General features: G+C 42.6%; 1 protein-coding gene across 1 annotated transcript; it reads left to right on the top strand.

The window, feature by feature from the left end:
- Window positions 1–1,604: 1,604 nt before the first annotated feature.
- sowahb (sosondowah ankyrin repeat domain family member B) lies at window positions 1,605–11,351 on the top strand. The gene is made up of 5 exons (XM_026174517.1): window positions 1,605–3,810; window positions 5,922–6,158; window positions 6,397–6,776; window positions 6,961–7,148; window positions 7,361–11,351. The coding sequence occupies exons 1-5, from the start codon at window positions 1,770–1,772 to the stop codon at window positions 7,815–7,817; spliced, it is 3,303 nt and encodes a 1,100-aa protein (XP_026030302.1). The 5' UTR covers window positions 1,605–1,769; the 3' UTR covers window positions 7,818–11,351.
- The last annotated feature ends 1,241 nt before the right edge of the window (window positions 11,352–12,592 follow it).

Raw genomic sequence — 12,592 nt, 5'->3', positions numbered from 1 at the left:
TTATTTTAATTATCCTTCTTTCAGAACGACTTTCAGTTTCATAGAAAACTGAGAAACATATTTTTAAACTCCTTTCAGTCCAGCTCTCTCAGAGAAAAGAAAGACCCACACTGTAAAACCTTTAGATGCCAGATTTGCCTGTGCATCAGTTTCTTCTCTTATCCATCCATTCATTCGTTTTCTGCCACTTATCTGAGTGCAGGCTGTGGGAGTAGCAGTCTGAGCTCTCCTCTCCCTGGCCCCCTCCTCCAGCTCTTCTATTAGCCAAGACATCTAATCTCTCCAGTGCATCCCGGGTCTGAACCAGGCCTCCTCGCAGTTGGACATAACATAAAACACCTCATTTAGGTGGAGGAGGCATCGTAGTATGTCATTTAACCTCAGCTCTTTCTCCCTCTCTGCCTGATACTAAAAATACCCGTAGCCTTACTCTGTGTTGAATCCAACATCCCTGTGCTGACGTTTTGACACAAATTCAACTGGTGGCTGTTTTTTTTTTTTTAATTGTTAATCTAAAACTGTCAGGATGTAGGACCTGAACTTTTTTTGGCCTTTGAAGCCAGGCGTCCCTGGAAAAATTTGAAATATGAGTTTGGTTACTCACTGAGATTATTTCTCAAGCTGTGTTTACACACGTACCTGAACAGAGATGTTCAGATTTAAAACATTATGGTGGTAAAACTGACTTAAAATTGGTGGTGTGTCCCTTTAATTCTGTTTCAGTTGACCCCACTGACTTCTTACTTAAATAAATTTAGGTAATTTTTTTTTTTAAACACAGAAAATGTGTTGTCAGGTGAGTAAAGTACAAAAGGAAACAAGTGCAAAATGGTGACCTTTTTATTTTTAATCCTTACATTTTTTCTTTGTTTGATACATTTTTGTCATAGCTAGGCTTCCATAGATCCTCTGTGACTCATTGGAGGATCAGGTTTATAAACTTTTCTCACCTTGCTGTATAACAGGCACCATTTGGCTTCCCGTCCCTTCATACAGACTCCGAATGGTTTCATTTCTGCAGTATATGATATTTATTTGCTTCTGATCAGTGGAGGGTTTTTGACTTTTATTCCACGCCTACGTGTTTAGTTTTGAGAGCACCTTTTAAATATTCTCCAAGCAGTACAACACACACACACTGCCGCATGCCCTCCTCTATAACCCCAGTTGTACTGTTGATTACTGTTTATTTTCAGAGGCACTAAAGAATATCTCGAAAAGATTCTGGTTTATTGTTGAATGAAATTCAATGTTTGTTTTCTGAAAGACTTAAGAACAATAAATAAAAAGTAACAACTTTTTTTTTGCTAAATAAATGTTTTTGTAAATACTATCAGACTCTTTCTTCTCATCCTGTTGACCTGCACACACGCACACACATATAGATGAATATCATCACTGCAGTGGAAATAAAGTTAGAAAGAATCGGGATATTTAAATGATGTAAAACAGCAGCAGGCGAGCTCTCGGACCTTTTACAGAAACCTGCTGAAGTTTTAGCGCTTCCCTGTCTGCAGTGCTATAAACACATGATTATTATCACGGCTTTACTGCACATTTGCTTCCTGAAATAGGAGCTCACATCTTCACTTCATTTAGATCCTCAACACACATCCGGGTTACCTGCGGGGATGCAGCAGGTGAGAATGCGGTTAAATACCTGGGGTGGGCGGAGTTTATTCTGGTCTGACAGAAACAGCTCCTGACCTTTGGGACTAACAGGGCGGGAGAGAAAGAGAGGAGCTGCATAAGGCACTAATCGGAGCGCAATGGCCTCGGAGTTCACTCAGGACGCGGTGTTGGTGTTCCTCCAGAGCCGCGGAGGCACAGTGAAAAACTCCGACCTGGTTCTGCACTTCAAAAACTTCATTCGGGATCATGCGGACCAGGACCGAAACCGAGAGCTCTTCAAGAAGTTCGTCAACTCCGTGGCCACCGTCAAACAGCTGGACGGAGTGTCTCATGTGATCCTCAGGAAGAAGTTCAGAGGATATGTCCCAGGTAAGGGGGCTGAAGTGGGCTCCTCCGACCCTCCGTGCGTCCCGGTCGGGAAGAACGCCGAAACTGCCGCTCCTAACAAGCCGCGACAGAAACCGCAGCAGAAAGAAGCGACTGCACCCGCCCCGTCGGGAGAAACTGCAACGAAAACAATCCTACCTGTGGCTGGCCTCGTCCTGACCAACAACAACAGCGTGCAGGAGAATTTAAACCTGAGGCAGCAGCAGGTACACCAGTCTATACAACCAGTGACAGCACAGGTAGTGAGTCACAGCCCACAGACACCACAGCTGAAGACACCAAGTCTGCCCACGCCTCCTGCTCTCGATCAGGCTTCTAAAGTGGGGCAGGGGCAGCGGAGAGTGGGTTTTGGTCCACCTCCTGGTGTCACACCTGCACCTCCTCACAGAGCAACCAGCCCAGGGTCAGAGGTCCTCACAGGGCAGAGGCAGCCAGAAGTGGGTGTTCATGCTCAGCGTGCCCCCCGACGGGCGGGAAACAGGCCAAGCTACAAAACTGCTGTGAGCCAAGATGATGAAGAGGAGAAAGAGGAGGAGATCACAGTGACGCAGATTTCAGCAGGAGGAACGCGGCCCCCGAGCGCTCTGCTCAATGCCCCGGGGAGGGTCACGCCTGCTCCTTCTTCAGGCCAGAAGAGTTACAGTCAGGGTACTGAGGGGCAAATGCTCACCCCTCGGAGTCCAACTAGGGTCATTCCGAATAACAGCAACTTTGACCTGAGACAGCAGCAGGCACACAGCGCACCTGACCACTCTGTGCGACCAGTGTCAGCACAGACGGTGAGTCACATCCCACAGAAACCACAGCTAAAGACACCCAGTCTGCCTACACCTCCTGCCCCAGATCAGGCATCTAAAGGGGGAGAGCTGAGAGGGGGTTTTGGTCCACTTCCTGTTGTCACACCTGCATCTCCTCATAGAGAAACCAGCCCGGGCCCTGAGGTCCTCACAGGGAGGAAGCAGCCAGAGGGGGATGTTCACCCTCAGCATGCCCACCGAAGAGCAAGAAACAGGCCAAGCTACAAAACTGCTGTGAGCCAAGATGATGAAGAGGAGGTCATAGTGACGAAGGGTTCAGCAGCAGGAGCGCGGCCCCCTAGTGTTCCACTCAGTGCCCCGGGGAGGGTTACGCCTGCTCCTTCCTCAGTCCAGAGGAGTTACATTCAGGGTACTGAGGCCCTCAGAAGGGGGCCCCAGCCTCCAGAAGGTGGTCTTCATCAGGAGCCTCCTGTGCCTCCACAGCTCACCCAAAGGCGTTTGAAGCACAGACAGAGCTATAAAACTGCTGTGAGTTATGATGAAGATGACGTAGAGGAGGTCCCCATGAGGCGAGGTTCAGGAGGAGGAGCGTGGCCACTGAATGTGCCGCTCGGTGACACAGTGAGGGCCATGTCTTCCTCATCGCCATGCATCATAGACACGCCTGCACCTTCATCTGTCCCACAGATTTACATCCAGGGCGCTGAAGGGGAAAAGCTCAGCCCTCACTATCTAGGTTTGAGGGAGGAAACTGCAGGCCCTAGGCTGGAACTGGGCGAGACCACCAGACGCAGCCTGCCTTTGGAGACGGCACTCCACCACAACATCCAGCAGGGCCACCAATACTCACCACTCTCAAGGGAACCCAAACCAGGGACCAATCAGAGCGACGGACCGTTGATGTCGTCCAGCCACAGCAGCATCTACTCGCCCTCGTCCGCTGGCGGCTTCCACAGCACCAAGTGGCCGCCGTCTAACTCCACCAGAGAATTGGGATGGACCAGCAGCTCCTCAGATCTGCAGATCAGAGCAGGTACGCTAGCAGGTCTTTTTGTTAATGTTAGCTGGTTAGAAGCTTGTCAGTATTAATCCACCACTGAAAATGGTCCCCCATCAAAATCACTCTTTCCCCGGTCTCAATGACTCCCCCTGACTTTGTCAGCGATAAATGTTCTCAGGAGAACCTCCTCACTGTCATACACAGGCAGAAATGTGGAAACTAATGCAGAAAGTAAATGAAATTAAATGAATATGTCAAAATAAATGACTACTAAATCAGTTTAAAAATCAATATAGCTGAAAGTTCAATACAAAATAAAATAAAGAAATATCAACTTATGTCACAGTTTATAGATTATTGCCTCTATTTATTTTTAATATTAATTTTGGTGCATTTAATTACATTATGAATTTTCACTTTTCACTGGATGAAAAAGTCAAGCTCTTATTTGACACATGAAAAACTTATATGTATGTAAACAAGCATCTAGATCTGTGTATTTATTCATTTATTGATGTTTAATTTATTTCATTACCTAATACATTTGCTTTTGTTTGTTACATTTTAGAAATTATTATTGTAAAATTACTCACGGCCACTTTATTAGGTACACCTGGGCCAGACCCTTCAGAGCTGCTTGAATTTTTAATGGCTGAGATCGAAAAAGGTGCTGCAAACTTTCCTCAGAGATTTCAGTTCACACTGGCATGATGACATCACACAGTTGCTGCAGAACTGTCAGTTGCACATCCATGATGTGAATTTCTGATTTCACCGCATCCCAAAGGTTCTCTGTTGGATTGGTCTGGTGATGAGTGAGGCAATTTGAGTACAGTTATATATTAGAAAATGAGTTTTGTGACACGGTCCATTATCCTGCTGGAAGTATCCATCAGAAGATAAGAACATTGTGGTGATAAAGGGAAGGGCAAGCAATGCTCAGGTAGGGCATAGGGTTTAAATGAAAATCAGTTGGTACTAAGGAGCCCTAACTGTGCCAGGAAGATATCCCCCTCTAATTTCATCCTATTTTAGTGTGCCTGTGTGAAGTTTCTTTTTTTCTTAGCTGATGGGAATGACTCTGGTTCTGCCGCTGCTTCAAGGTTTGACGTGTCTGCATACTGCATACTTGGGTTGTAACATGCTGTTATCTGACTTACTGTTGCCCTCCTATCAGCTTGAAACACTCTGGTCATTCTCCTCTCACCTCTGGTATCAACGAGGCATTTTCACCCAGAGAACCGCCGCTCACTGGATATTTACTCCCACTAGATCAGCAGTTATTGAAATACTCAGACCGGCCTCGTTCAAAGTCGCTTAAGTCACCTTTGTTTCTCATTCTGATCCTCAGTTTCATCTTCAACAGCTCGACTTTACCGTTTCTACATGCTTAAACATGTTACATGCTGTACTTGATTGACTGATTAGATGTTTGTATTAACAAGCAGTTAAACAAGTGTGCCTGACAAAGTGGCCGAAGAGTATATTAACACAAACAAGTGAAAATGATAGATTGTCCTTCTATTTGTTACAAAATGTTACTATACAAATCATATTTGATCTATATCATTTACCATAATCACAAGGGGATGTTTTATTTTTTTTTAATTAAGTAAAGACTCCTGAGCTAGTCATTCATTTAGGCCATTTAAGATTCTGACAGTTGTGGTCCTCCATACTGTTCAATTGGTAGGAGAAGAGTAAATTTAAAAAGAAATTTAAAAAAATGATCAGCTTAATAGTCAGAAGTGATACTTAATTTTTTTTAAAGCTTTATTTATTTAATCCAACAGTCTTTTATTTATTTAAAACTTAAAACATAAAATAAGTGATTATAGCCTGAGACACACTTATGGGGCTTTTAATAGTACATTTTCGCAAATTGATAAGAAAATGATTACATTTATTATATTTATGAATGACAGATTTTTGTCAGTTTTGGTCCTCCATACATTTTAGCTACGTCAAAGTTCATCTCAGTAATAGAGTCCAACTCATGCCTGACACATAATGAACAGTATGTACTTAAATAAGCTGGTGTCCTTAGTTTGGGTTTCCTGTGTATGCACCTCTGCCCGAGGTTCATTAAGCAAAAGTGGTAATCCAGCTGTTGACTTGTCTCTGTAACATTTCCGTGAAAACAGGTGTGCCTGTAGGCGTGCCCAGAATCCAGGGAACTGTCAAACAAACCAAAGAGGGTATGTCGGACTCCATGATGAGTCGTGCTGACACTAAAATAGTGCCTTGGCATCGCTCCACCGGTCAGCTCTATGACGAGCAGGAGCCCTCAGCTCGTTCGTCACCGCTACGTCGCTCCACTGACCAGCTCAACGAGAACCAATCCTCTCCGGGCCGAGTGGCGCCGTTTTATCTTTCCACAGGTCTGACCCGAAGTTTAAGTTCCCTATTCACTTCTAAGCATTTAAAACAGCAGTTTCTGTCCTTTATCAGCCCTGTTTTTCATGTTCAAATTGGTTAATTGGAACAAAATTTTAAGTAACATCTTTTCAAACTTGCCTTTACTTTCCCACCTGCACCATAACCATCGCCTGGTGTCCTTTATCGCTGGGTGGGAATCGATGATTTATACCACACTGAACGCTTCCCTCTGTCTAAAAGGTGATCTCTGTGATCGTGAAGACGCAGTGTCAAGCGATGACTCCGTCTCTTCACCTTACCTGCGGCAACGCCCTGGTGCCACCAACCGGATGAGCACCAAACAAAGGATGTCCCTCAGCATGGGAGCCGACCTGGACCAGATTCTTCAGGGGGAGGCAAGGGAAGGAAGAGGAACCGAGGAGGCTCGGAGGAGCCGCCTCCACCGGATTTCTTCCTCGCTCAGCCTCCGCCACAATCTGTCGTGCTCCTCATTATCATCCTGTTCCACGCCGCCTCGAAGCCACAGCCTCGCCAGTCTGGACGAGCCAAAAGGAGAAAAGATGAATCTATCTACAGAAGCCTCGCCCTCCTCCAACCACCGTGACAACCACGGTCGACATGTAAGACTTATTAAAACTAACAACTGTGATTAACATAATCACAAGTATTAATTACTGTTCACCTGTTCATAGGTTACATGCTTTCAGCATAGGTTATTAAACCTATACTCTCCTTTTGCCCCACACATATCATATAATACACGATGAGGCTTCATTAATTAAAATTATGTGCTCCTGTCATCAGTCGCTGGTTCCTTTGGAGCCGAGGGAACATACCTGGCTGGTTAAGGCGGCGGCGGGCAACTGGCCGGAAATCTACACCCTCTTCAGAGAGGAACCGTCCCTCCTCAACAAAAAAGACTTCATCTCAGGCTTCACTGTACTGCACTGGATTGCCAAACACGGCGACCACCGAGTCCTCAACACTCTAGGGTACGCAGCAAACTTGTGACCTATAATTAGGAACGTCTGAAGTACTTGTGCGGATTAGTGCTAGTTTTGTCTGCTCAGGTTTAATAGTGGAAGGTAGACCAGTGACCCACTCATGACTCTCTTGTGTTGACAGCAGCGTTATAAAATCTTTAATGTGTTTATTGTTTATAGATGATAAATGGCACTCATCCATCATCCATTTTCGGTTTCAGGTATGGAATTGAAAAGCACTCTCTTACCTTCGACGTAAACGCCAGGTCTAACAGCGGTCACACGCCTCTCCACATTGCTGTCATGCACGGTCACAAAAACATCATTCGGTTGCTAATCAAGAAGTTCCAAGCTAATGTGAAGCAGAGAGACATGGCAGGTAAGAGACCATGGCAGTACCTGAGCCTCGACGCGCCACTGGAAATGTTCCACTTGCTCGCAGCGCCGATGCAGGACGTTATGTCAGGAAAGAAAGGTGTCGAGATGGCAAACACCAGCTGGGAGCAGCAGCAGAAGCAAAGCCGCCACCTGCGTCACCATGCCTCCTCAGCTTCAAGAGAGAGCCCGCTGACAATTGCGAGTAGAACGAAGGTGAAACGGGCAACCTCACTCGCTGCGTTGCTTAAACACAAATCGTTAATACGATTTCAAGCAAATCAGGTGAACTCCTCAGCTTAAACTTCAGGGTTAAGCTTGTTTCAAGAGTCTTGCAACATGGAATAGTCAGAACAGCTAGCTGGTCCGCGGGTCTTAAAAACTACCAAGACAGAGATTAAGAAGCAGCTAACTGTTTGTCACACTTGTTCCTTTGTCATATGCTTGGGCACCAGCAGTGATTCTCATACAGTAGTGAAAAATATTTCCTTTCCTGAAACCAGCAAAAACTGCCAGAAACTATTAAAAGAACAAGCCATGCTGATTAGGCCACTGCATAATTCACTTTAATATAACTTTACAGTGTTCACAGTAGCAGTCAATGTTACCACCTTATTAATTATCTAGCTATTTAACACAGAAACAAGTATTAAATAGACACAATGACATGACAATGACTGCATGACATCATGTGAAAAAACCTCAATACCTGCCTGGGGAGCGGTTAAACCTCTTTTGGAGAAAAAAACTCAACACACCCTCTGGTGGTAATGCTGGTAGTTCCTAAACACGCATTTTTAAGAATGATCTTGTTTTACATAAAGAGCAGTGGCATACCAATAATCGCCCTTTCTTTCAGTGAAACTGAAAATATGCAACAGGATAAACAGGATTTCTTCACAGTGGATATATAGAACTGCACATTTTCAGGGTATGTAGGACTTGACTGCCTCCTCTCTCCTCTGTGAAGACCTTTCTGAACTATAAAACCCTATAAACAGATAAATCAGCTCTTTCAACAGCAGCTGTGAGCTTTGCTTTTAAAGCCTCATTTGTAGGTCCTTTTCTGCTGTTGATTGTTGGAAGCCTCTCCAACTGGATAAATATGCCGTATAATATTTCACCACTTCTTATTATAACAAAAGAGAGATTAGTTTTTTGAAGGCCAAAACCTTGAGCTCAGGCCAAACAACTGCAATAAAGAGAATCATGAGTTTCCATGGCAGACTTTGAATGCCTATCAAGAGATTGTATCACAAAGAAGCTGAAATATGATCTAAAGAATGCGATTGTTTAAGCGGGGATCTGATCTGCGAGCGCTTGACTGGTTTTCAGCATGACTTTATTATCTTGCAGTTGTGACAGGAGAACATACAAGGTGTACGTTTACAAGCTGCAGGCTAACAGGAGAGACAGTTCCAGTTTCAGCCGTGATTCATTTACTGATACTTATTTAGAGTTTGGAGTACACACCGCTGCTTTGTTAATGTCTGTTTTACATTCCTCCTGCTGTTTACACATCATCCATCAGTTTGTTCAGTGATTCCTCCCCCCCCCCTCCTCTTTCTTTTAACCAGTGTTTAGTGTGACTTCATAAAGATATTGTAGACAAATCAAGAATTAAAGTCACTCGGAAAACAACTTGTGAATTAGATTGGCACAAATTAACTGCCTCCTAGGGAGTATGCATTTGTGTTGTTGATATGAACCCATAATAATGTTTAACAAAAATAAGCACATATACCAAAATGTCAAATTCTTCCTTTAGCTTACAACTTTGTCTGTATTTTCTGAGTGCCAATAATCTACACATTTAATTAACATTTGCATTATTTTTTTCCACCTTTTTAATTTGACTGTTTTCATGTTATGTTGTTGTCAACATCTGCAGTTTGGTTTTCAGTGGTTGCCAATTTTGACTGGTGACCATTGGCTTGACATAGCTACTGGTAGTCAATTTAAATTACTAATGTCACTTGCTAATGCTAGTCTAACATGACCACTGGCTTGAGGTGGGTAAGGCTATTTAATGTCAGCTAACTTTGGCTGTTAGCTTAGTGTTATATTTGGTTGAAAAGGTTAAAATTGGCTATTATCAGGTCATTTTGATTACTAGCCTAGTAATGACCATTAGCTTGAAATTGTTATTGCTATTCAATGTCTGTTAATTTTGGATACTAGTCTAGCATGACATTAACTTGAGGTGGCTAATAGTAGCTGTTGTCAGCTAACTTCAGCTGCTAGCCTGATATAACTATTTGCTTGAGCTGACTACTACTACTAGTTGAGCTAATTTTGGCTGACCCCAGGGTTTGATGCGACCATTAGCTTCAGATGGCTAATACTTGCTCATATATTCATTAGCCTGAAGTAGTCAATAACAGTTAACATTAGCTAACTTTCTCTCCTACAGTCCCTGAAAAGCTTTGAAAAGTTGTACTTTTATCTAAATTTACACTTTTCTGCATTTGTTTATACTTTTGTCACAGTTGAACTGAAGTTGTAGCTGGTGGATAGGGGACAAAATTATTATTATTATTATTTTTTATATTAATTACTGTGACAAAGTATAATCAATGTCACCACTTTGTTTCTTTTCAGTTTATCAGTTGTCAAAGTGAGACTGATTATTATTTTACCCAATTTCTATCGTGAATATGTAACGTTACAAAAAAACAGATTGTATGAATGAGTGAATGTTAAATGTGAAAAAAAAGTTTACAATTATCAAGTAAATATGTAAAATTTGTACTGGACATCTTTGACATTTTGCTATATGTGCACCACCACCAAGTATCACAATTTCTCTCATAAACACTTTGTGTTACACCCTTTTTAAATGCTTCTTAGCAGACCTTCCAGAGGAACTCAAGAAACTATTCAAGAAATTAAAAAAAAAAAAACTGATGGAGAATTTGTAAAATGCTGAGGAGGAATTTGAAGTTGAGGCGGTGTAAAACATGTAAAAGCACAAGTATTATCCTTTCACAACCACCAGGGTACATTACATTTGACTGTTTTGTTTGTAAATTTGTCTGTTGTTTACTTTGACAGATGCACATTATATTTTTAATGCCACTGAATATTAAATATGTTTCACAGTTGGATATATGTTTTTTGTATCTATATTTGAAAGGCCTGATGAAGGTCGAGTCTGAAATGTTGCAATTAAATATAAATTCTGCAAGTCAGATCGCATGCTGGAGTGTGTTTGTGAAACATTGGTGTGAGGGTTTCTGTTTCTGTGTTTCAAGACTGTTCTTCATGCTTGTGGGCATGTTCAATCCTGATTTGTTGTGTTTTTGTTGTGTTTGGGTGGGTATGACTGTAATGGGGACTTGAAACCTGCTTAACAGTCACATTATGCGGACTTAAAGGAAATTAATATTAGTCAGGGTTCAGGGTGCTGCTGTTCTTGTAGCTGTAAAGGCAATTTTTTTTTAAATCCTCTTTGAGGATTCAAAACATGACTTTTAGATTATGTAATGTGGGTATTTCAGTAGAAAGAAGTGTGTATGTAAGTGTATGTGTGGTTTTTGTCTGAACAAGCTCAGCAGCAGAAAGTCCCTTCCTATATAACCGGTCTGACCTGTAGCATTATTCCACTCCATTTCAGTGTCTCATAATACACCCAGCTGGGATATGTTATTGCCAAAGTTATTTACTATAAATTTGTGAAATCATGCTCCATTTGTCCTTCCCTACGTCATTCCTGTTTATCCAAATTTAAACTCAGCAAGTGTGTTGGTGGGGACTTGAGTAAGTTTGGTGCTAAGATTGACGTCATTTGGATCAGTGGTACTTTTATTTTGACAAAATAAACTCACAGGCATGTTTCTTCTTTGACATTAATGCATTCCCAAGCTTTTCAGCCCAAAGTTTAACCCTCAGTGAAGTGCCAAATCCTTACAGTAAACCTAACCTGTGAAAAATGAAGCACACCCCATGATTCAACAGCTTGTAGAACCACCTTTAGCAGCAGTGACTTAAGTAATCATTTTCAGCTTTCTCCACTCCCTCATCAGCAGCCAGGTCCAGGAAGAGGAAGATGGTGGAAAAAACAGAAACAAAACAAAGGGAGAATAAGTCCACCAATGCCAGAGAGACTGAAACAGTGCGTCTACCATGACGCTGTTCTGCCCTTTGATGTGATGAAGTTACAAGAACTCAGAGACTAACCGAGAGCTCGAGACAATACAGGGAACAAAGGTTAATGGCCTGTAATGACACCAGAGGCACAGAGCACACAAGAAACAAAAGAAAACCTGGGGAGGGCCCTCGTTTTAGTTTGGACTTGTTTCAAAGCTGCAGGTTTACGTGTGGGAGATCTCTGTTTGAGCTGCTTCCCTTTTATCTGTGTGCATACATGTGTAAAAACTAATCCGTGCAGCCTTTGCTCTCACAGCATTTTACAAAGTTCTGATTCTGGGACAGAATATAAGCTGGGCGGGGGGAGTGAGGAGGGGAAATCTCTTAAATATGCTGAACCCTTTTATTCTGGGATAATCAGCTGAAATAGTCTTAAGTTTTAAGGGATCAAGAACACAGTCCTCTGGGTCTTTTTGTTCCTAATATCTTGTTGCACGTGTTCTGAATGTTGTTTTCAAACCGCCTTTGTAGTTTATGTCACAGGTTTTATTTTTGCAACCTGATGAGCTAGGTCCTGCTGATACTACACGCTTTAGTTGGTTGTGCAGAAAGCACGTTTTTTATTCTTGAGTCAGTCTGCTGCCATGTTTGCTACAGTTCCAGCTGTGGAAAATTGAATATAGAACATTATTCAGTCTATTTGTGGATATATCATCTGTTAATAGATCTTCATTCCTGGTTTCTTTGAGAACATCTCTGGCTGAAGCAGATGGCACTCACTTCATCTGTGTTGTCCAGAAGAGTCAAATGATCGATGAGATGCTCTCCTTTTATGTGAGCGTGAGAGACGGTAAGAAAGATCACAAAAAGTCAGAGTTAACAAAGAAGGTTGATAACCATGGTGGGGTTTTAGGTTGGTTCCATCAAGCTAGCTAACACAAAGAAAACCTGTCTTCATCTTTTAAAGCACCTCAGTTTTCTGCACTTTA

The sequence above is a fragment of the Astatotilapia calliptera genome, chromosome 7 (genome assembly GCF_900246225.1).
Source record: "Astatotilapia calliptera chromosome 7, fAstCal1.2, whole genome shotgun sequence".
Classification (NCBI taxonomy): domain Eukaryota; kingdom Metazoa; phylum Chordata; class Actinopteri; order Cichliformes; family Cichlidae; genus Astatotilapia; species Astatotilapia calliptera.
The sequence above is the reverse complement of the archived record's forward strand: the minus strand, read 5'-3'. Positions and strand labels throughout refer to the sequence as shown.

Excerpts from the sequence above, each read along its gene's own strand:
- sowahb (XM_026174517.1), top strand. The coding sequence starts at position 1,770 with ATGGCCTCGGAGTTCACTCAGGACGCGGTGTTGGTGTTCCTCCAGAGC. Across the intron at positions 3,811-5,921 it reads AGATCTGCAGATCAGAGCAG|GTGTGCCTGTAGGCGTGCCC; the intron begins GTACGCTAGCAG and ends CCGTGAAAACAG. Across the intron at positions 7,149-7,360 it reads CGAGTCCTCAACACTCTAGG|GTATGGAATTGAAAAGCACT; the intron begins GTACGCAGCAAA and ends TTTCGGTTTCAG.